Here is a 25,166-nt window from a genome sequence, read left to right on the forward strand (position 1 = left end):
GTTTATAACGCAGAGCCGTGAAAATAAAAAATCCTTTTTTTCCCCACAAAAATTATTTTTTAGCTCCCAGTTTTGTATTTTCCCAAGGGTAACAGGAGAAATTGGACCCCAAAAGTTGTTGTGCAATTTGTCCTGAGTACGCTGATACCCCATATGTTGGGGTAAACTCCTGTTTGGGCACACGGGAGAGCTCGGAAGGGAAGGAGCACTGTTTTACTTTTTCAATGCAGAATTGGCTGGAATTGAGATCGGACGCCATGTCGCGTTTGGCGAGTCCCTGATGTGCCTAAACAGTGGAAACCCCCCAATTATAACTGAAACCCTAATTCAAACACACCCCTAACCCTAATCCCAACGGTAACCCTAACCACACCTCTAACCCAGACACACCCCTAACCCTAATCCCAACCCTATTCCCAACCGTAAATGTAATCCAAACCATAACCCTAACTTTAGCCCCAACCCTAACTGTAGCCTTAACCCTAGCCCCAACCCTAACCCTAGCCCTAACCCTAACCCTAGCCCTAACGTGGTGGTTGAAACAAGACATGATGTCTCACATGTGCTCAGTATGAATCTGCTCTCATCCGTGAAGAGCACAAGGTGCAAATGTCTGATATGCCAATCTTGGTGTTCCCTGTCAAATGGCAATCGCCCAGCACAGTGTTGAGCTGTAAGCACAACACCCACTTGTGGACGTCGGGCCCTCATGCCACCTTCATGGAGTCTGTTTCTGACAGTTTGAGCAGAAACATGAATGTTAGTGGTCTACTAGAAGTCATTTTGCAGGGCTCTGGCACCACTCCTCCGGTTCCTCCTTGCACAAAGGAGAAGGTAGCAGTCCTGCTGCTGGATTGTTGCCCGTCTACGGCCCCCTCCACGTCTCCTGTTGTACTGGCCTATCTTCTGGTATCTGGACAATGTGCTGACAGACACAGCTACCTTTTTTTCCACAGCTCGCATTGATGTACCATCCTCAATGAGCTGCATTAACTGAGCAACTTCTGTGCATTGTAGACACTGCCTTATGCTACAGTACGTCTAGGGGTGAGAACACTGAAAAAAACAACAGCCAAAAAGGATGAGAACAGAGAAATGGTCTGTAGTCACACCCTGCAGAACCACTCCTTTATAGGGGTTATCTTGCTAATTGCCTATCATTTCTACCTGTTGTCTGTTCCATTTGCACAACAGCAGGAGAAGTTGATTCACAATCAGTGTTGCTTCATAACTGGACAGGTTGGTTTTACAGAAGTGTGATTAACTTGCAGTTACATTGTGTTGTTTAAGTGTTCCCTTTATTTTTTTGAGCAGTGTACTTGATCTAAGAGGAGGGGTGGGAAAGAAAAAAGTATTTTATGGTGTCTAGTGTGTTGACGATATTCATAATGTGACTATTGAGCAATCTCTCCACTTATAGTACCGTGTATATGTGTGAAAAGTGCCTCATTTTAAACATGATTTTCTAAACATTTTCTTTGTCATTTTATAGAATCTATAATACAAGGTTATAAAAAAAGTATGGCCGACAATATGCAACATAAAGATTATTCTCTATCACAAAGACATTTACTTGTGAAAAAATGTAGTTTTCTTGAATCTTCTGGAAAAATGAAAGAATATACACAGGACAAGTCTGAGACTATAAATGCAGAAGAACTTTTTACACCAGAAAACCAGCAACTTATAACCAGAAGAATGCTTTTACTGGGGGATGCCGGGAGTGGAAAAAGCTATTTCTGTAAATGGCTTCAAACTGAATGGATACAAGAAAAACTTACAATGTATAAATGTATTTTATACATATCCATCCAAAAAATTAAGAATAACATGAGCCTGGAGGCTGTATGTGATGACGTATATGCTAACATTTCTTCAGTTCTCAGCATGGATAATATCCTGCTCATTTTTGATGGACTTGATGACTTTGTGTGTGGAAACAGAACCTCAGATTCAACTCAGGAAAGTGAAATGAATTCTTCTTTAAATGTATACCCCTTGTTGAAAAAAATCATGAAAAAAATACTTGTCCCTGACATGGATGTTTTAATTGTATGTCGAAACGACTCTTTGATTGACTTGCAGAAGGAATGCAACTCAGCTTTTATTCTTCTAGACTTTACTGAGCAAGAGACTGAGAATGTCTATAATACAATTACTGTAAAAGAGCAAAAATCAGACAAGAGATGTAAAAAAATATCAGATATCACACATATGCCTGCTTTTGTTGTAATGATGAGTCATTTCAGCAATAACCACCACCTTGAAATAATTGGAGATTCTAGTCCATATACGATTCTTACTGATACTTTGTTGGAGTGGACTACAAATGTCATAGGAGAAAGCATAATGCAGAATATTTTTATTAATATGGCAAGTCAATCATATGAAAACCTTATTAAAGGTGAACCAAACAACGCAAAGACCATGGAGTCCTGGGACACATTTCTAATTTATTATAACTGCCCAAAACAAAGCAAGTACCAGCGCAATATTCTGAGAGACATGTTGGCAGCTGCACATTGTGTATGGGAAATACACCGTACAGGAGGCTTAAAAGAGTGCCTGAATTTCTGGGTGTTTGGAAGCAATATACATAGGAATACCGAGTTGCTAAAATCTGTTGCAGATGAGCACAATGCAAAATATTATCACTTCATAAGATTCTTCATGAGACTTCTCGAGTATCCAGATTGTGAGAGTCTGTGTAATAACACGCCCATGAAGAACAGTCGTTTGGAAGACTTGCTTTCAGACTGGTTCAAGGAGAACATTTGCAAATGTAGACCTTCTGAAAAGCTGAAACTCATTCATTGCATTTTTGAACTTCATGATGAGATGGTGACAAGAGACGTTGTGTCTAACTTGAAAAAGTTAGAGCTCTTTAACACTCCTTTGAACTTTAAAGACATCCAGGCCTTGGATTACTGCTTCAAAGACATTGAATTGGAAGAGCTGGACTTGAGGCTTTGTGCTCTTGAGGACAAAAGTGTTAAACGACTAAGAAGTGTGATTAAGAACACCAAAAATGTTATGTAAGCTAATATGTCTGTCTGTTCCAATATAATTGTAGAGTCATACCAGTAAAAGATACCAATGCAATGCGCAGATCATATTATCTTTATTTACCATAGATTGGTTGGCATTATGGACAGGGTCACCATTGGGGTACGTGCACACATTGAGTAATTACAGCTGATTTTTCTGCACAAAAATAAAACCATAGCAGGATAAGGGTATGTTCACACGTTCAGGATTTCCATCCTTTTTTTTTCAGGACAGTTTTTTTTAAAAACTGCAGCTCTTGGCAGAAAACGCAGGTCCTTTTTTTGGTCCTTTTTTTGTCGTTTTTTGATGCGTTTTTTGATGCGTTTTTTATCCTTTTTTTATGCAGTTTTCTATGCAGAGACTGTGTGTTTCCTAGGAAGCTTTTTAGGGCTAAAATGGCTGAAAATACCCTAACCCTACCCCTAACCCTAACCCTAACCCTAACCCTAACCCTACCCCTAACCCTACCCCTAACCCTACCCCTACCCCTATTCTAACCTTAGTGAAAAAAAAAAAAAAAATTCTTAATTTTTTTATTGTCCCTACCAATGGGGGTGACAAAGTGGGGGGGGTGTCATTTACTATTTTTTTATTTTGATCACTGAGATAGGTTATATCTCAGTGATCAAAATGCACTTTGGAGCGAATCTGCCGGCCGGCAGATTCGGCGGGCGCACTGCGCATGCGCCCGCCATTTTGCAAGATGGCGGCGCCCAGGGAGAAGACGGCCGGACGGACACCGGGACGCCGGGTAAGTATAAGGGGGGGAGATTAGGGCACGGGGGGGGGCATCGGAGCACTGGGGGGGGGGCATCGGAGCACGGGGGGGGCATCGGAGCACGGGGGGCGGGATCGGAGCACGGGGGGGCAGCCACACTCCGCCCACGCACTTCCGCCCGCTCCCCCGCACTTCCTGCTGCAGCGGTTCTGCACATCAAATCGCAGTAAAACCCGCAGATATATTTTTGATCTGCGGGTTTTACTGCGATTTTGACCTCACAATGGAGGTCTATGGGTGCAGAACCGCTGCGGTTCAGGAAAAAGAAGTGACATGCTCCTTCTTTTTTGCCGCAGCTATTCTGCGCGGCTTTTTAAACGAAATTACGGATCATGTGCACAGCAGTGACTGTTTTCCATAGGGTTACATTGTTATGTACCCTGCATGGAAAACAGCTGCGGAACCGCAGCGGCAAAACCGCTGCGGTTCCGCAGTAAAAAACGCACTGTGTGAACATGGCCTAAATGTTGCAGAATTCACAAGTTTTTTAATACATTTTTACATAAGTTTTTAATGTATTTTAACTTGTGTTTTTTCCCCATTCATTTGAATGGGTGAGAAAACACTACAAAAATGCTAAAAGAGTCGACTTGCTGCAGATTTGAAAAATCTTTTTGATAGTTCAAATCCACAAGGAAAAAAGTAAGCAACATGTTTGTTTCATTCACTTTGCTGGCACTGTAAACTGCAGCATTGTTTACCCTTCAAAAATGCAGGTAAAAAAAAAAGTAGCAAAAACGCAGCCCAGGCAAACCGTGGGCAAACACTCACCAGCTCCTTATCCAACAATTGTTGTACGGGAGTTATAAAGTTTCCATTATAAAGTTAGAGAGACCTTTTAATTGGGAAATGAGGTACAAACCTTTTATCTGACATAGTGCATTTTCTTTAACATCAATTTTAATGCATGTTCAAGAAGGAATAGTATTCACATAATATTCACTATTGGGGCTTGACAATTTGCCCTTATGGAGGTCAGATAGTTCTAATGATAGGCCTGACAACTGATTGCAGCACTGTTGCCATGTATTTAAACATACCCAGGATAAAATATCTTACCTGTAGGAATAATTTGAATCCTAACAATAAAATATAGGTTCATCCAGTTTAGTATTGTCACCAACTAGATAAAATAAAAATTGGGATTTATTTAAATTGGAAAAGTATTTGGTATCAGGCTTCATAGAATGGCACAGCTCTCGAGAACATCAAATAATATGTGATCCCAAAAGTATACAAGTTTAGGAATATAGATACAATTTATTGGCCATTGATATCTATACATAAATACCCATACATAAACACTCACTGTACATAAATAGCTATGTTACATAAAATATTTATTTCTGCTGCCTTTAAATGTGGATTGATTTTATTTGTTTCAGGCTGTCTTCTAACCACTTGACCAAAGAAGCTGGAAAACTACTAGGAGAAATTCTAGTAGAACCTGGCTGTATTATTGAAAGGCTTTCGTAAGTATAGAAGTCTTCATATTTTATACATGTTCATATTTAAATCAATATATTTTTGATTCAGGTATATATTCACAGTATTTTGTGGACCATAAGACGCTTTCCAAATTTTGGGGCGCAAAATAGGAAAAACATTTTTAAATAAAATGGTGCTGGGCTTATATTACCTTTTAATGGTCGCTTACCTCGGGGATGGCTACGGGGGAGCGGGGTGACAAGAGGCAGGGTTGCTTCTTCAAGAGGCCGGCTGGCAGGAGTGAGGTGATGCTGTGATGCCTGGGATCTCAGAAGTTGTTGGCGCTGGTGAGCGGAGTCCAGTTTTCCAATGATATACCTGTGGTGGGCTTCAGGACAATGGCCACCAGAAGGGGTGCATGTGCAGTTTGAGATCTCAGGAGACGAGAGCTTCTGCTGCCAGCCGGCCTCCTGTGACCTTGCTCCACTGCCGCTGCCCCTCAGTAAACTCACTTTGGATTACAAGATGCGCCCCCATTTTCCTCCCAAATTCGGAGGAAAAAAATTGTGTCTTATAATCTGAAAAATAGGGTATCACAAAGAACAAAAAAACATTAGGTACCCTATTGAAATAAATCTTCAGGGGTAGGTAGATACTTCTTTGTAGATGTGCAATTCAGCTGGACAAAAAGTTGTATGACTTAAGCACCTCTTCATGTTCCATCAGCTGGACACAGAAACACAATTTACTCCTTAGACTATATACTCAATAAAACAAATTTCAACTATTGCATACTATTAAGTAAAATTTTATTTTTGCAGGTTGGGAACCAATCAGTTGGGTGATCATGGCGCTCAAGAACTTTGGAAAGCTGTAAAACATAATAAAACTCTAACTGGTCTGTATGTGTATGATAACAAAATTACAGATGGAGGAACACATGGGATGGTCGAACACCTGCAGGAAAATCTGTCACTTCAGGAACTACAGTATGCCAGTTTATTATGTTTTTCTTTTGGTTTCAGCCATACTTCTACTCTTTTCTTTTGACATACAGTCATGGCTGAAAATATTGGAACCCTTGAAATTGTTCCAGAAAATGAAATATTTCTTCCAGAAAATTATTGCAAGTACAGTTTTTGCTATACACACGTTTATTTTCTTTGTGTGTATTGGAACAAAACAAAAAAACAGAAAAAAGGGCAAATTAAACATAATTTCACCCCCAAAACCCCCAAAAGGTGCCAGACAAAATTGTTGTGTTGGCACCCTCAACCTAATATTTGGTTGCACACCCGTTGGAATAAATAGCTGCGATCAATCGCTTCCTATAACGATCAACAAGCTTTTTACATCTCTCAACTGGAATTTTGGACCACTCTTCTTTTGCAAACTGCTCCAGGTCTCTCATATTTGAAGGGTGCCTTCTCTCAACAGCAATTTTAAGATCCCTCCACAGGTGTTAGGCACTTTAGAACTATCCAGTGCTTTGTTTCCGTCCATGTCTGGGTGCTTCTTGATGTATGTTTAGGGTCATTGTCCTGCTGAAAGACCCATGACCTTGGACACAAACACACCTTTTTTGAGACTGGGCACTACATTGTGACCCAAAATCCTTTGGTAATTTTCAGATTTCATGATGCCTTGCACATAGTCAAGGCACCCAGTGCCAGAGGCAGCAAAACACTTCCAGCATATGTAACTGTACTGTAGGTACTGTGTTATTTTCTTTGTAAGCCTCATTTCATTTTCGGCAAACAGTAGAATGATGTGCTTTACAAAAGAAGCTCTATCTGTGTCTCATCTGTCCACAAGACAATTTCCCAGAAGGATTTTGGCTTACTCACGAACATTTGGAAAACTGTAGTCAATCTTTTTTATGTCTCTGTGTCAGCAATGGGGTCCTCCTGGGTCTGCTGCCATAGCATTTCTTTTCATTTAAATGTCGATGGATAGTTTGTGTTAACACCGATGCACCCTGTACCTGCAGGACAGCTTGAATTTCTATGAAACTTGATTGAGGCTGGTTATCCACCATCTGGACTATCCTGCGCTGCAACCTCTCATCAATTTTTCATTGCCGTTCACGTCCAGGCAGATTAGCTACAGTGCCATGGGTTGTAAACTTCTTGATTTATGTTGCAGACCATAAACGAAGGAACATAAAGATTTCTGGAGATGGACTTGCAACCTTGAGATTGTAGATATTGTTCAACAATTTTGGTTCTCAAGTAATCAGACAGTTCTCTTCTCATTCTGTTCTCCATGCTTAGTGAGGCACACACAGACACACAATGCAAAGAAGTCAACTTCTCTTCATTTTATCTGGTTTCAGGTGGGCTTTTCTTATTGCCCATACTTGTTACTTGCCATATGAGTGTTTTAATGAACATCCCATGCCTGCAACAAATTGTTAACCCACAATTTTGGGAAGGTGGCAACAATTTTGTCTGGCCTATTTTTGGAGTTTTGTGTGAAGATATGCTCAATTTGCCTTTTTTCACATTTTGTGTTGTTCCAATAAACACAAAAAGAAATGAACATGTGTAACAAAAAATTGTAATTCCAATAAGTTTCTGGAAGGAATACTTCTTTTTCTAAATCAATTTCAATGGTGCCAACATGTTTGGCCATGACTATATAATGTAGCACATGCAGCTCTGGCAAAAATTAAGAGATGACCACATCAGAACCCTGTCATGGGCAGGCCAATCTCCAGACCTGAACCCCATTGAAAACCTCTGGAATGTAATCAAGAGGATGATGGATAGTTACAAGCCATCAAACAAAGAAGAACTGCTTAAAAATTTGCGCCAGAAGCAGTGTGAAAGACTGGTGGAAAGCATGCCAAGACGCATGAAAGCTGTGATTAAAAATCATGGTTATTCCACAAAATATTGATTTCCGACCTCTTCCTGAGTTAAAACATTAGTATTGTTGTTTCTAAATGATTATGAACTTGTTTTCTTTGTATTATTTGAGGTCTGAAAGCACTGTTGTTTTTTTTTTTTTAATTTTGACCATTTTTCTTTGTCAGAAAAAAATACAAAATTTATTGCTTGGAAATTCGGAGACATGTTGTCAGTAGTTTATAGACTAAAAGAACAATTTACATTCTACTCAAAAATATACCTATAAAGAGAAAAATCAGACAAACTAAACATTTTGCAGTTGTCTCTTAATTTTTGCCAGAGCTATATATAACATTGATTATTTAATGACAAAGGCACCTATTGAGTGTTTTATTATACAGTTCCTTTATTAAACAGCTCTTGAATTTGATGTATTGAAAGCAGGAAAAGTGGGCAAGCATAAGGATCTGGAGCAACTTTGACAAGGCACAAAAAATAATCCCGCATACAGCCCCATGGACCAAAAATGTAAAACATTACCTCATATAAAACACTGTTTGTCCTCTGATCTCCTTTCAGTGAAAGATCAGAGGATAAATAGTGTGACAAGTGCTTCTGACAAGAGCTTTGTCAATGAGCAATCTTGTCATATCATAAAAACACCCACAAACCACACAAATCAATAATTTCCTTCCTTTCCCAGTTAGGCTACATTCACATTGGCGTTGTGTGGTGCTGCGTCGGCGACGCAACGCACAACGCAAACAAAAACGCATGCAAAACGCATTGTTTTGTGACGCATGCGTCCTTTTTTGGCATGATTTTGGACGCAAAAAAATGCAACTTGCTTGCGCCAAAAAAGACGCATGCGTCACAAAACGCAAGACAACGCACGTCCATGCGCCCCCATGTTAAATATAGGGGCACATGACGCATGCGTCGCCGCGGCTGCGCCCGACGCAGCCCCGCAAAACGCTAATGTGAGCGTAGCCTTAGCCCATCAATTTATTAGTTAGGATATAGGGTTAGGTAGAGTAGTTGTATAGTATATTATAAGTTGATTAAAAAAAATTAGATTATTGATAATATTATTAAAACTAAAAAAAATAATTAGGGTTAGAGTTCATCGCAAATGTTTTACTGATCAATTATTAGTAGTTCTATCAATTATTTGATTAATCAGTTACAATGGTTACATCAAAAAGTTACGTTACTCAGTTATGTTAATCAGTTACATTAATCTATTAGTTATGTTAATCATTTGGTTGCGTTCATCAATTAGTCATATGGATGAATTACCAGAGGGATCTTATTTCCAAAATGGGGTCACTTCAGAGGGATTCTGCTGTTCTGGCACATAGAGACTGCAAATGGAGTCCACAAGCTATTTAGGAAAATATGTGCGCCAATAGTCAAATAGCGCTCCTTGCCAAACAGCACTGCACAGCCAAATATAGGGTATTGCAAACATTTTGATACAAATTAAGGGGCCACGTTTACCTATTTTCCCATGCAAAATCTGGGGCAAAAACAACATTTTAGTGGTAAAAATGTAATTACCGTATTTTTTTTTCACTGCTGAATGGTATAAAATTATATGAGATAGCTGTGGTGTTAGTATGCTCATTGCACCATTATATGAATTAATTCAGGGTAGTAGGGTGTAAAATGGGGTCACTTAAGGGGGGTTCTGCTGTTCTGGCACCTCAGGGGTTCTGCTAATGTGACATGTCACCCACAAACCATTGCAGCAAAATCTGCTGTCCAATATGTCGATCCTTCCCTTCTAAGCTTTGCATTGTGGCTGAAATATAGTTTCTGACCACATATTGGCATACTAAGGAAAATTTGCACAATTGATTGTAGTGTTCATTTTCTCCTCCTCTACCCTTGCGAATATGAAAAATTTGAGGCTAAATCAACTTTTTTGTGAAAAATAACTTTTACTTCCTAATATTTTAAAATTCTGTGAGGTATGAAGATTGTCATCACACCAGCAGATGAATTACTCAAGAGGTGTAGTTTCCAAACTGGGCTAACTTGTGACAGTTTTTCGCTGTTTAGACACATCAGGGACTCTGCAAACATGACATGGCATCCACTCTCTATTCCAGCCAATTTTGTGTTCCTAAAGTCAAGTGGTGTTCCTTCCGTTGCAAGCACCTCCGTACACCCAAACAGTAGTTTTCCATCACATATGGGGTATCGACTCACTCAGGAGAAGTTGCACAAGAAATGTTGGAGTTCACGTTCTCCTGTTTCTCTTGTAAAAATAAAAAATCTGGGCCTAAAACAAAATTTTTATGAGTATTTTATATTTTTAAATTTTCTCTGCTCAGCGTTATAAAATTCTGTAAATCACATGGGGTTCAAAGTGATCACCACATGTCTAGATAAATTCTTTCAGGGGTGTAGTTTCCAAAATGGGGTAATTTGTATGTGGGGGGGGGGGGGTTCCACTCTTTAGCCACATCAGGGACACTGCAAATATGACATGGCTCTATTGATTCCAGCCAATTTTGTGTTTCAAATGTCAAATGGTACTCCTTCAATTCTGAGCCCTACTGTGCACCCAAACAGTAGTTTTTCACTACATATGGGGCATCAGTGTACTCTGTAAAAATTGCACAACAAATTTGGGGGTCCATTTCCTCCTAAAGCAAAATTTTTGTTGGAAAAAGTTACATTTCCATTTCTTCCTTCTACATTGCTTTAATTCCTGTGAAGTACCAGTGGTTTTGAGCACTTTGAGAGATGCAGTTTTTAAAATGGTGTCACTTTTGGGTATGTTCTGTCATACTTTGACAGGGGCTTTGGCCCCCCAAAGTCACTTCAAATGTGATGTGGTCTCTAAAAAAATGGTTTTGTAAATTTTGTTGGAAAAATGAGAATTTGCTGATCAGCCTTTAACCCTTCTAACTTTATAACAAAAAAAATGTGTTTAAAAAGATGCAGATGTAAAGTAGACATATGGAAAATGTTATTTATGAACTATTTTGTGTGACATAACTCTCTAGTTTAAGGGATGAGAATGAAAAGTTTTAAAATTGCGAAATTTCTAATTTTTTTGCCCAATTTCTGATTTCCCTATATATCTTTTTCCTTCTCCAAAAATGGCTTATAGTTACCTTCCTCTTTTCTCTCTCTGAATCCCGTTTCTGAGACTTCTCATTTGATGCCCTGTTCTCATAATAACAACACTTTTACCTCCTGTGATCCTTCTGCTCTCATAGTGCCATAAACCTCTTCTCCTGTGATGCCCTTTTATCACAGTGACATCACTCTCGTGCTGCGATGCCCATGTTCTCATAATCACATCACTGTAATATTCTTTTTTTATTTTTACAAATGCTAAAACAGTTTGAAAACAAATTATGTACGGCCCATAGACAATATAAGTGTGTGGCATCTTATCCATTCATTTACCGTACTTTACCCTGGCCATCCTAAGTCACATTTAGTAGAGAAGCCTGATGATGACGCAAAATTTTATATCTCTTAACCATCGCTTGCCAACGTAATACTGAAACTACTAATAAATGCCTATATTTAATATATATTTTCAGTCTTTGTGGAAATACTTTTGGTGATGATGGTCTCATAAACATACTGAAGCTTAAAGACACCAAGAAAAAACTAGATGTTGTTCTGCAGATTGCAGAGAATTTGGAGCTTTTTGAGTATGTGGAGAACAAAATTAGGGGCCTGAACCAAACATGGAAGAGCTACGATCAAAAATATCTTGACACACTGCTTGTAGCTGTTTTAAAGGATTTGGAGAAACAGGACTGCAATAAGGACCCCCAAATCACCTGGGAGAGAGTGGACAACCTGGTTCAAGAGATTAAAAAAGTACAAAAAGAATAGAAAAGAAAAATCTTACATTCTGGAACTGTAGAGATTTAACAGCTCTTGGCAGCTAGTAGGACATTTGTTAAAGTGTTTGTTGACTGCTAGTTGGTTGTTGATTGTCAGGTCAAGAAAGTAAAACTGCATACTTTAATTGTGGTAGTGACATGTTTATGCTCAACATTTGCATATCTTTACACTTAAAAAATGTATTCTCAAATTACTTCTTTAAACACCAAATACTGCATTTTTTTTTATATTAAAACTATTTTAAGATGATAAAGCTTTTGTAAATGTAGACATACATGTAAACTTTACTCATTTTCATCTACTATATTTTAATTATTATATCTAAATTTATGAGATGAATCTGTTGGCTATAATCAGCTTTCTGAGACTATTGAAATGTTCAGACTCTACACTTTCGACAAGTACAGGCATCTAGTTGGGTTGTTTAATCACAATCTTATTACATTACCACTAGTTTATTTTAAGATCAAACTCAACTTGCTTTGAGCTAAAATTTTTGGGAAGATTTTTTTTTATAGATGATGTATTTAATTCAGTCTAACAGTATGAAGGTAAAAGTAAAATCCTTTAAAGATTTATGGTCAAAAAAGTGATTTTTTTTCTCTGTCTGCACAAATAAAGCTCTTTTGACTCATTTGTGACTTCATCTTATTTCCTTGGCCTTTTTCTTCCATGTTATTAACAGAAATACAAAATAATATATATATATATATATATATATATATATATATATATATATATATATATATATGTATATATATATATATATATATATATATATATATATATATATATATATATACAGTGGGGCAAAAAAGTATTTAGTCAGTCAGCAATAGTGCAAGTTCCACCACTTAAAAAGATGAGAGGCGTCTGTAATTTACATCATAGGTAGACCTCAACTATGGGAGACAAACTGAGAAAAAAAAATCCAGAAAATCACATTGTCTGTTTTTTTATCATTTTTTTGCATATTATGGTGGAAAATAAGTATTTGGTCAGAAACAAACAATCAAGATTTCTGGCTCTCACAGACCTGTAACTTCTTCTTTAAGAGTCTCCTCTTTCCTCCACTCATTACCTGTAGTAATGGCACCTGTTTAAACTTGTTATCAGTATAAAAAGACACCTGTGCACACCCTCAAACAGTCTGACTCCAAACTCCACTATGGTGAAGACCAAAGAGCTGTCAAAGGACACCAGAAACAAAATTGTAGCCCTGCACCAGGCTGGGAAGACTGAATCTGCAATAGCCAACCAGCTTGGAGTGAAGAAATCAACAGTGGGAGCAATAATTAGAAAATGGAAGACATACAAGACCACTGATAATCTCCCTCGATCTGGGGCTCCACGCAAAATCCCACCCCGTGGGGTCAGAATGATCACAAGAACGGTGAGCAAAAATCCCAGAACCATGCGGGGGGACCTAGTGAATGAACTGCAGAGAGCTGGGACCAATGTAACAAGGCCTACCATAAGTAACACACTACGCCACCATGGACTCAGATTCTGCAGTGCCAGACGTGTCCCACTGCTTAAGCCAGTACATGTCCGGGCCCGTCTGAAGTTTGCTAGAGAGCATTTGGATGATCCAGAGGAGTTTTGGGAGAATGTCCTATGGTCTGATGAAACCAAACTGGAACTGTTTGGTAGAAACACAACTTGTCGTGTTTGGAGGAAAAAGAATACTGAGTTGCATCCATCAAACACCATACCTACTGTAAAGCATGGTGGTGGAAACATCATGCTTTGGGGCTGTTTCTCTGCAAAGGGGCCAGCACGACTGATCCGGGTACATGAAAGAATGGATGGGGCCATGTATCGTGAGATTTTGAGTGCAAACCTCCTTCCATCAGCAAGGGCATTGAAGATGAAACGTGGCTGGGTCTTTCAACATGACAATGATCCAAAGCACGCCGCCAGGGCAACGAAGGAGTGGCTTCGTAAGAAGCATTTCAAGGTCCTGGAGTGGCCTAGCCAGTCTCCAGATCTCAACCCTATAGAAAACCTTTGGAGTGAGTTGAAAGTCCATGTTGCCAAGCAAAAAGCCAAAAACATCACTGCTCTAGAGGAGATCTGCATGGAAGAATGGGCCAACATACCAACAACAGTGTGTGGCAACCTTGTGAAGACTTACAGAAAACGTTTGACCTCTGTCATTGCCAACAAAGGATATATTACAAAGTATTGAGATGAAATTTTGTTTCTGACCAAATACTTATTTTCCACCATAATATGCAAATAAAATGTTAAAAAAACAGACAATGTGATTTTCTGGATTTTTTTTTCTCAGTTTGTCTCCCATAGTTGAGGTCTACCTATGATGTAAATTACAGACGCCTCTCATCTTTTTAAGTGGTGGAACTTGCACTATTGCTGACTGACTAAATACTTTTTTGCCCCACTGTATATATATATATATATATATATATATATATATAATTTTTTTTTTTTTTTTTAGAAAATCTCCATCTCTTAGGCTCTTTCAAACATCCAGACAATTTCGACTACTTTTCAATTTACCATTAGCCCATACTGCGCACATATGTCAAACACACACTAGCATTTTTATTCAGTTTATTATATCCTGGGGCCTTTGTGTGTATGACCAAAGTGCACATGCTTTATAAAAATTGTACATATGTTAATGAATTTCTTATAGCCTGTATTTAACACAAACACTAATGTATTTTCACATATTTTATGTACACTTATTGATTTTTACATTTCATGCAGATAAGAGACATGAGCATATCTATCAGGGTTGTGGTAAGGCTACTGCAGTTGGGCCAATGGTGAACTTCAGCTGACTGAGTGTAAGAAAAGATACAGTGAATGGAGCAATAGCCATGAAATCATAATATTTCCCTTTTTTCAAGATTAAATCTAGATCCCCTTGGTTCCTTCTTTCTACCCCATCCCCTGATAGTAATTGCAACCAATGAATATTGATTACCTCATTGTGGTGACCATATAGCTTGTGGTAGCAACCTCAAAATAGTGTTTAAAGTAAACCTCTCACAATGTTTTTACTGTAGCTATTAAAATGACCCTGTTGAGGAGAGCCATAAGATCAACATTCCCCTGACTCGCTCAGTCCAGCTCCACAACATGGTGTTACTTCCAGTAAGCATCGAGAGGTTGCTCCATACTGCCCCCAGCGGTAAACTGGCCCTTGGGGCACCCCTGACCGCTTGGTCTGCGACCCCTGCACCGTATACTGCATCCTGCCAAGTACAGGTGTAGAAATCGCAGGAACGCAGGATGCAGTGACAGATGGAAGGCAGAGCAAGGGTTAACAGGTTTATTTACAGGGGAATTCTCCACACAGGAAGATAAGGAGTTAAACAGTATGAATGGCAAAGTGAAGTACAACGGTTCAAATAATGACACTTAGGTAGCAAGCGTATCAGGAAGTCCTAACATTGCAGTTCCTGCTGCAAACTCAATAGCGCCAGCAATGGTGGGTGTAGTGTCTTTTCCAGGATGGTACTGTAGTCGTTGGCCCGTCTTCTGACAGTAGTGGTCTGTCTCCAGTACCTTCCACTGCTCCTTGTACATATACTGATGTGGCTAACAAAAGCACGGGCCATAGTCCTGTACGAGCCCAACGTGGCTCCTTAAGGGTATGTGTCCATGTTCAGGAAACGCTGCGTGTTTGACGCTGTGTTGAGCCGCAGCGTCAAACACGCAGCGTCCAGATGTTACAGCATAGTGGAGGGGATTTCATGAAATCGCGTCTCCACTATGCATTAAAAGACGCATGCGGCAGACCCGCGGACACGGACATGCGGCGCGTCTTTTAAGAGTGCTGCATGTCCTTACAATGCTGAAACAACGCAAGGACAGTGCAGGTGACCTGCCAGTGACCTCAGGTGCAGATTTGGTCAGGATTTTACCTGAGTAAAATCCTGACCAAATCCTGACGCAATCCTGAATGTGGACACATACCCTAACTATATTAACTGGAGTAGTCAGGTACCAAGGGTCAGGACAACTATTCTCTGCCCACGTCAGGGCGCAAGTGTCAGTCCCCTGTGTGGTCTCTCTTAGGGCAGCGCGTGTGAAATACTCACGGTCACGTAGTGTACGGCACCTGGTTCTCTCTGGTGGTCACTGGACACACACCGCACGACCTGCTCTCCCTGGTCCCCGCTGTTGGCAGCGGGCAATGCTGATATGCTTGGCGCTGGTGCTCTTGACCGGAGCACTATTCTCTGTGGCTGCTGCAACACCCGCCTCGGCTCTGCTCTGGCTTCCCCTTGTGAACAGTGGAAGGTCCGCCTCTCTAAAGCTTCCCCCCGGAAACAGAGGATGCAGCCCTTTCAGTTCTGGACCCGGCACACTGGTACCCATGGTCTCGTCTGCCCCCTTACAGGTAAGGGCACGCATACCCATCTGTAGTATGGCATTGATTTTAAATTCCACATTCAAACCATTGGTTTTAAAAGTAATAAGTTTGTGAATACATTCCAGTTCTTTTTCCTTGAATATTCGGACTTTGTCTCTTTAAATTTTCATATACATTTTTCATAATGTCCATTGCATATTGTTGAAAAGCATGTGCAGTCACTTGATCGTTAAAAAAAAAAAAGGATTGAACTCACAATTGATTGCACATACCCTGGAATAATTTTTCCTCACTTTGTAATATTGACAAAGTGTTATTAACCCCTTTGAGACAGAGCCCTTTTTTCGTTTTTGCGTTTCCGTTTTTTGCTCCCCGTCTTCTCAGCGCCAGAACGTTTTTATTTTTTTTATTTTTCCATCAATATGGCCATGTGAGGGCTTGTTTTTGCGGGACAAGTTCTACTTTTGAACTACACCATTGGTTTTATCATATCATGTACTCAAAAATGGGAAAAATGTTCCAAGTGCGGTGAAATTGCAAAAAAAAGTGCAATTCCACAAAGGTTTTTTCATTTTTTTTTACCATGTTCACCAAATTCTAAAACTGACCTACCATTATGATTCTCCAGGTGATTACGAGTTCATAGACACCAAACATGCCTAGGTTCCTTTTCATTTAAGTGATGAAAAAAATAAAAAGTTTTTTAGAAAAAAAAAAGAAAATATTGCATCATTTTCCGAGACCTGTAGTATCTCCATTGTTCGTGATCTCTGGTTGGGTGAGGGCTTATTTTTTGCGTGCCAAGCTGACGTTTTTAATGATACCATTTTAGGTCGGTTTCACACGTCCAGATAATTCCGATACCGGAAAAATCGGTACCGGAGTTATCCGTGTGTCCGTGTGCTCACGTGGCACACTTGCGGCAGCCGTGTGTCGCCCGTGTACCGCCTGAGGACCACACAGACCATGCAGGAGACAGCGCTACAATTAAGCTCTGTCCCCTGCTTTTGGTGCTGAAGCCAGCATTCATTCCTTCTCCCCAGCAGCGTTCGCTGATGAGAAGGAATAAAAAATCAAGGATTTTTTATTTTTTTAGTTAAAAATAAAGTTTGTGGGTCACCACCCGCCTCCCATCCCCTGTGCTCCTGCTGGCTTGCAAAGAAATACTCACCCAGCTCCCGCGATGTCTCCTCTCAGCGCCGGCAGCTTGTCCTGTGTGAACGGTCACGTGGTACCGCTCATTATAGAGATGAATATGTGCATATTCATCACTGTAATGAGCGGTACCACGTGACCGCTCACACAGGACAAACTGCCGGCGGCCGCTGAGAGGAGACATCGAGGGAGCTGGGAGAGTATTTCTCTGCAAGCCGGCGGGCGCACGGGGATGGGAGGCAGGAGGTGACCCACAAACTTTGTTTTTAGCTAAAAAAATTAAAAAAAACCTTGATTTTTCATTCCTTTTCTCCAGCGAACGCTGCTGGGGAGAAGGAATGAATGCCGGCTTCAGCACCAAAAGCAGGGGACAGCGCTTACTGTAGCGCAGTCTCTCCTGCGGGCGGTATGTGCACACGGAGCAGAGTGCACACTGTTCTCCGTGTGAACGTGTGTGGGACGTATTGCGGTACGTGCTGCCGGAGAAAAGCGGACATGTCTCCATGTTTTGCACACGGACACACGGCCCGTGAAAACATGGAGACATGTGCATAGACCCATTCATTTGAATGGGTCTACGTGTGTCAGTGTCTCCGGTACGTGAGAAAACTGTCAGTACACGTACCGGAGACACTGACATGTGAAAGAGGCCTTAGTGTAGATACGATCTTTTGATCGCCTGTTAATGAAATTTTTTACATTGATAGATCGGGCGATTCTGAAAGCGGCGATACAAAATATGTGTATGTTTGATTTTTTTTTAAATTGTTTTATTTTGAATGGGGCAAAAGGGGGGTGATTTGAACTTTTAGATTTTTCAATTTTTTTAAAAAGCATTTTTTTTTACTTTTTGCATGCTTCAATAGTCTTCATGGGAGACTAGAAGCTGACCTAAACCAATCGACTATGCTACATACAGGCGATGATCAAATCGGCTGTAAGTAGCAGATTTACACACTTGCTATGAGCGCCGACCACTGGGGGGCACTCATAGCAGTCCAGCATTGATAACCATAGCGGTCTGCAGGAGACCTCTAGTTGTTATGCCAACCCATTGGTGACCCGCGATCACGTGACAGGGGGTCACCGATGGGTGAATTTCCGACGTGATTGCAGGAAGCGCATGTGAAATGCCGCTGTCAGAGTTTGACAGTGGCATTTAATGGGTTAATAGCCGCGGGTGGATCGCGATTCCAAACGTGGCTGTTCCGGGGCACATGTCAGCTGCTCAAAACAGCTGATGTGCCAGAAAAGATGTGGGTTCAGCGCTGGAGCCCACATCAAAGGGGGAGACACGACATGCGCTGTACTAGTACGGCGTATGTCATGAAGGGGTTAAATGCTACTGCAATGTAGTCAGTCTTTCTTTTTCATCCTCATATTTGTATATATTATCCCATGTAGATGGGGTACCCAGAAAGGTTGCATCTCCCTCCACTGCTCCAAAGATCTGCTCCTCATCCTCCCTGGTATAAATAAACACATCGGGCATATATAGATATATCCATGGTCCACCAGCAATTAAGAAAATCAGACAAAATGGCTGAAATCACTTAATCAAAAAAGTATGCATGCTTCCAGAATTCAATATAAATAGAGAAAAATGAAGCAGCACAACATGCAATAAAATGAAAAAAATCAGAAAAACTCACAGTACTAGCCTCCGGGACCAACAATCCCATAATCTGTCAGATATATAAATAAAAAAATAAACAACCCTCTATTAATAAGCAAAAAGTGTGGACTTTATCAGCCCATGCGGCGACGTTTTGGCCCTATCGCAGAACCTTTCTCTTATTAATGCTCCTCTGGGAAATCTAGTATGCAAAGTGTCTCTATAGCGCCACCTGTTGGAAGCAACAATCCCAGCATTGCACGGCGAATAAGCCTCCTTACCTTGGCATGTCACTCTATGTATGTCACAACAAAATCAGTTCTCATACTTTACACTGCGCCCGAAATACAGTGTCTGCAAATTGAGATTCTGATTTGATTTGGCTTTTATCCTAAGTTATATTGCAAGCCTCGTTAAAGGGTCGATAGTGACTTATAGAATCGCTGCTTCCATAGGGTGGCGCTATAGAGCTCAAGTCCTCTTTATCTCTGGAAGCAATTTGCATAGAGTGAGAGGCAGCATTCATCACCTGCGTCTCGCCTCCCAGATCCATGACTCCTCCCTACATCTGCTCTTTTCCTCCAGTCTCTTTTTTTTACCGAGTCTGTCTATTAGATGCTGTGTGTCATCATTTGTCTTCCCTGCGCTTGTGTCGCTCCATCATAACCCCCTGCTGTCTGTCTATCCATTGTGTATGCATTAGTCGGACACATCACACTGCATCATCATCGTGCTGTAAATCCCCCATCCCCGCTGCATCTCCCATCCTCGGTCACACAGCTGCAGTATGGAGGATGTGGACGGTCAGAGCTCAGCCAGAGCCCAGCAGATGACAGGTGACGATGTTCTGGATCATGTGTCTCACCGTAGTGTCATGCATCTCACATCTCTGATTTCTCCATTGCTCATCATACGAGGCACCGTTATGTAACAGCCTGTCTCCTTCATACAGTGATCACATATGTTATATGGGGATCACACGACGTCGCTGCATGCACTGCACCAGGTGCTGCTGGCGTTAGTCCGCATCACCATGCATGGGGCATATACTGCCATTCTCGATCGTAGCCCGAGAGCCGCTGCAGAAGATGTAGTCTGAGATTTGACTTTATGCCATGTGTCAGAAGTCTATGCAGCGATGCGGCTCTGTATCACATGCTTTAGGTTTTATTTAATATCATATTATAAGTGTATGACTAATGTTTTTATATCACGTGTATATGGCTTCTGCCGTCGGTGACTGTGGATGACCTTGTAATATGCCTTGTTACTGCAGCAGATGTCATACTGGTTTACGCAGTGACTAATAATCATATTCTAGGACTGTGCTTTATGTCGGTCCAATGCGTGAATACATAAATCTGGTCGGAGACATAAGAGTTAATGTCTAATCCCTTGCTACCATAGACATGGAGCATAATGGCTGCACATCTTCTCTTACATCTAAAGGATGCAATTCAGGCTGCCTGCTGCTGCCACAGAGGAGCTTATGGCTGCTTACAAATCAAAGGGGGATAAGTGGTCTCAGAAGAAAAGTCTGCAGTCACGCTCTGTGCCTGCACGATGCAGAATCGTGACGGTCTCGCCCGGCTCTCAATAGAAGAGAACTGAGAGAAGCGCAGGAGTCTAGTCAGCACGTGACCACCGGCATGCAAATCACATACGTGAGATCACGTGGTCGCCCACCAGCATGAGAATACAGGAGAGTCGTGACATCGGGGCATCGCACATTGTTACCGTTCAGCAGTCTGCAGTCATTATGAGTGACTACAGACTTTTCCCCTGAAACCAGACAACCCCTTTAATAGAGCTCCTATGATCAGAAGCAGGAGATATTAGCACGTCTGAGTGCCAGCTCTATAACAATTACAGTTATATGAAAAAGTTTGGGCACCCCTATTAATCTTAAGCTTAATGTTTTATAAAAATTGTTTTTTTTTGCAACAGCTGTTTCAGTTTCATATATCTAATAACTATTGGACACAGTAATGTTTCTGCCTTGAAATGAGGTTTATTGTACTAACAGAAAATGGGCAATCTGCATTCAAACAAAATTTGACAGGTGCATAAGTATGGGCACCACACCAGAAAAGTGACATTAATATTTAGTAGATCCTCCTTTTGCAAAAATAACAGCCTCTAGTCGCTTCCTGTAGCTTTTAAGGAGTTCCTGGATCCTGGATGAAGGTATTTTTTACCATTCCTCTTTACAAAACAATTCCAGTTCAGTTAAGTTTGATGGTCGCCGAGCATGGACAGCCCTCTTCAAATGATCCCACAGATGTTCAATGATATTCAGGTCTGGGGACTGGGATGGCCATTCCAGAACAGTGTAATTGTTCCTCTGCATGAATGCCTGAGTAGATTTGGAGCGGTGTTTTGGATCATTGTCTTGCTGAAAGATCCATCCCCTGCGTAACTTCAACTTTGTCACTGATTCATGAACATTATTGTCAAGAATCTGCTGATACTGAGAGGAATCCATGCGTCCCTCAACTTTAACAAGATTCCCGGTGCCGGCATTGGCCACACAGCCCCAAAGCATGATGGAACCTCCACCAAATTTTACTGTGGGTAGCAAGTGTTTTTCTTGGAATGCTGTGTTTTTTGGCCGCCATGCATAACGCCTTTTTGTATGACCAAACAACTCAATCTTGGTTTCATCAGTCCACAGGACCTTCTTCCAAAAAGAAATTGGCTTCTCCAAATGTGCTTTTGCATACCTCAGCCGACTCTGTTTGTGGCATGCTTGCAGAAACTGCTTTTTTCACATCACTCTCCAATACAGCTTCTCCTTGTGCAAAGTGCGTTGTATAGTTGACCGATGCACAGTGACACCATCTGCAGCAAGTTTATGCTGCAGCTCTCTGGAGGTGGTCTGAGGATTGTCCTTGACTGATCTGACCATTCTTCTTCTCTGCCTTTCTGATGTTTTTCTTGGCCTGCCACTTCTGGCCTTAACAAGAACTGTACCTGTGTTCTTCCATTTCCTTACTATGTTCCTCACAGTGGAAATTGACAGGTTAAATCTCTGAGACAGCTTTTTGTATCCTTCCCCTGAACAACTATGTTGAATAATCTTTGTTTTCAGATCATTAGACAGTTGTTTTGAGGAGCCCATGATGCCACTCTTCAGAGGAGATTCAAACAGGAGAACAACTTGCAAGTGGCCACTTTAAGTATCTTTTCTCATGATTGCATACACCTGGCTATGAAGTTCAAAGCTCAATGAGGTTAGAAAACCAAAAAAAGTGCTTTAGTGAGTCAGTAATAAGTAGGTAGGGGTATTTAAAGCAAGAAAATGATAAAGGTGCCCATACTTATGCACCTGTCAAATTTTTTTGAATGCAGATTACACATTTTCTGTTAGTACAATAAACCTCATTTCAAGGCAGAAACATTACTGTGTCCAACAGTTATTAGATATATGAAACTGAAATAGCTGTTGCAAAAAAACAATTTTTATAAAACATTAAGCTTAAGATTAATAGGGGTGCCCAAACTTTTTCATATAACTGTACGTTGAGCACTTATCTAATCAGATATGCAGTTTTCTAATACTGCTTTTAATGTTTGTATATACTTACAAATTAAATGGTAGTGTATGTAAATAAAGTATATAAATTATATTTTTTTACTTTGTGGGGAAGAAATGCTTTAATAACCAGTTATTATATATTTTCCATCACAGAATTGTTCTCTTGCTTTCTCATTTATTTTTTTATTTATAATAATTTATCAGAACAAATACTCAATATTACTGATGAGCAAACGAGCTGGTATAAAGTGTTATCTGAGCATGCTCAGGTGCTAACCGAGTGACTTCGATATGCTCGAAAAATATGTTCAAGTCCCCTCAGCTGCATGTCTTGCTGCTGTTAGATAGATGAAACACATACAGGGATGGCCTGTTTGTTAGGCAATCCCTGCATGTGTTGCTGCTGTCGAACAGACATGAAGGCGCGGAGACTTGAACATATTATTCGAGCATATCGAAGTCACTCGGTTAGCACCTGAGCATGCTCAGATAACACTTTAAACCAACTCGTTAGTTCATCACTACTCAATATAACTGCTTTATAACATAACTACTTTATAATGTAATGCAGGGGTGTCAAACTGCATTCCTCGAGGGCTGCAAACAGGTCATGTTTTCAGGATTTCCTTGTACTGCACAGGTGATAATTTAATCACCTACACACATAATGATTACAGCACCTTGTGCAAAGCTAAGGAAATCTTGAAAACACGCATGGTTTGCAGCCCTCGAGGAATGCAGTTTGACACCCCTGATGTAATGCACTAGCTCCTTTGTAATAAAGGTCCTTTTTATTGTAGGTCCTACAGTTGTGGCCAAAAGTATTGACACTCCTGCAATTCTGTCAAATAATACTCAGTTTCTTCCTGAAAATGATTGCAATCACAAATTCTTTGGTATTATTATCTTCATTTAATTTGTTTTAAATGAAAAAACACAAAAGAGAATGAAGCAATAAGCAAAACATTGATCATTTCACACAAAACTCCAAAAATGGGCCAGACAAAAAAAATTGGCACCCTCAGCCTAATACTTGGTTGCACAACCTTTAGCCAAAATAACTGCGACCAACCGCTTCCGGTAACCATCAATGAGTTTCTTACAATGCTCTGCTGGAATTTTAGACCATTTTTCTTTGGCAAACTGCTCCAGGTCCCTCATATTTGAAGGGTGCCTTCTCCAAACTGCGATTTTTAGATCTCTCCACAGGTGTTCTATGGGATTCAGGTCTGGACTCATTGCTGGCCACCTTAGAAGTCTCCAGTGCTTTCTCTCAAACCATTTTCTAGTGCTTTTTGAAGTGTGTTTTGGGTCATTGTCCTGCTGGAAGACCCATGACCTCTGAGGGAGACCCAGCTTTCTCACACTGGGCCCTACATTATGCTGCAAAATTTGTTGGTAGTCTTCATACTTCATAATGCCATGCACACAGTCAAGCAGTCCAGTGCCAGAGGCAGCAAAGCAACCCCAAAACATCAGGGAACCTCCGCCATGTTTGACTGTAGGGACCGTGTTCTTTTCTTTGAATGCCTCTTTTTTTTCTCCTGTAAACTGTATGTTGATGCCTTTGCCCAAAAAGCTCTACTTTTGTCTCATCTGACCAGAGAACATTCTTCCAAAACGTTTTAGGCATTTTCAGGTAAGTTTTGGGAAACTCCAGCCTGGCTTTTTTATGTCTCGGGGTAAGAGGTGGGGTCTTCCTGGGTCTCCACACCCTTTTTTATATTTGGTGTGGAATTATATCAAATTCGGCTTTAGGACAATTCTTTTTGTGTTTTTTCAATTAAGACAAATTAAATGAAGATAATAACAAAGAATTTGTGTTTGCAATCATTTTCAGGAAGAAACTGAGTATTATCTGTCAGAATTGCAGTGGTGTCAATACTTTTGGCCACCACTGTATAATGTAGCTTCTATAAACCATACATCCTTTACAATGCTCCTCCTTCATTGCACAGCTCTTATATGACAGCACTATTATAAGGTTGATTCTTTAAAACATAGGCCCTTTATAGCATAGGTCAGCTCTGAGCTATAATGTCACTCCTTTCTAATGTAGGGCCTTAGTAATGAAGCTCATTTATAACATAGTTCTTTTATTATGTAGTTCCTTTATGTTGTAGGTGTTTTACAAAGTAGGTCATTAATAACATCAATAATTTATAATGTTGTTTTATATTGTAGCTCCTTATAGCTGAGGCCCTGTATGATGGAGCTGATTTATAATGTTGTTAATTTACAATGTAGGTCCTCTATAATCTAGCTGCTTTATAACATAGATTCTACTCCTGGGTCCCTCAGTGTAAGTGTCAGATTCTACAACTGTAGGGAATTGTCCAGGTGACGTAACTTGAAGCTTGTGGGCCCCAATGCAAAATCTCCAATGGGGGCCCCCAACTATCAGATCTTTAATGGTAATATTCTTTCCATATGGGCCAAATGGATCTTTTGGGCCCTCACAGGCTCCAGGTCCCAGGTATGCTTGCAACCCTTGTATCGATTATCGTTATGCCTTTGTATAT

The 25,166-nt window shown here is 40.5% G+C and overlaps 2 protein-coding genes across 6 annotated transcripts in view; both read left to right on the forward strand.

Moving 5' to 3' along the window:
* The window catches only part of LOC138676277 (NACHT, LRR and PYD domains-containing protein 1 homolog), a 77,064-nt gene extending 64,445 nt beyond the window's left edge, over positions 1-12,619 (forward strand). Inside the window, exons 9-12 of the mRNA XM_069765418.1 lie at positions 1,493-3,035; positions 5,212-5,298; positions 6,076-6,243; positions 11,673-12,619. Coding sequence (XP_069621519.1) covers positions 1,493-3,035; positions 5,212-5,298; positions 6,076-6,243; positions 11,673-11,973 — 2,099 coding nt within the window. The 3' untranslated portion in view covers positions 11,974-12,619. The remainder of the gene's footprint in view (positions 1-1,492; positions 3,036-5,211; positions 5,299-6,075; positions 6,244-11,672) is intronic.
* A 6,971-nt stretch (positions 12,620-19,590) lies between these two features.
* Positions 19,591-25,166, forward strand: part of CCDC136 (coiled-coil domain containing 136) — a 123,548-nt gene continuing 117,972 nt past the window's right edge. For 4 of the 5 annotated variants that reach the window (XM_069765421.1, XM_069765423.1, XM_069765419.1 and 1 more), the window contains exon 1: positions 19,707-19,942. In XM_069765421.1, the coding sequence (XP_069621522.1) occupies positions 19,894-19,942 (49 nt within the window). In that variant the 5' untranslated portion in view covers positions 19,707-19,893. Of the gene's footprint in view, positions 19,943-25,166 lie in introns of all 5 variants that reach the window. The other variant, XM_069765422.1, reaches the window with a different exon arrangement.

The sequence above is a fragment of the Ranitomeya imitator genome, chromosome 4 (assembly GCF_032444005.1).
Source record: "Ranitomeya imitator isolate aRanImi1 chromosome 4, aRanImi1.pri, whole genome shotgun sequence".
NCBI lineage: Eukaryota > Metazoa > Chordata > Amphibia > Anura > Dendrobatidae > Ranitomeya > Ranitomeya imitator.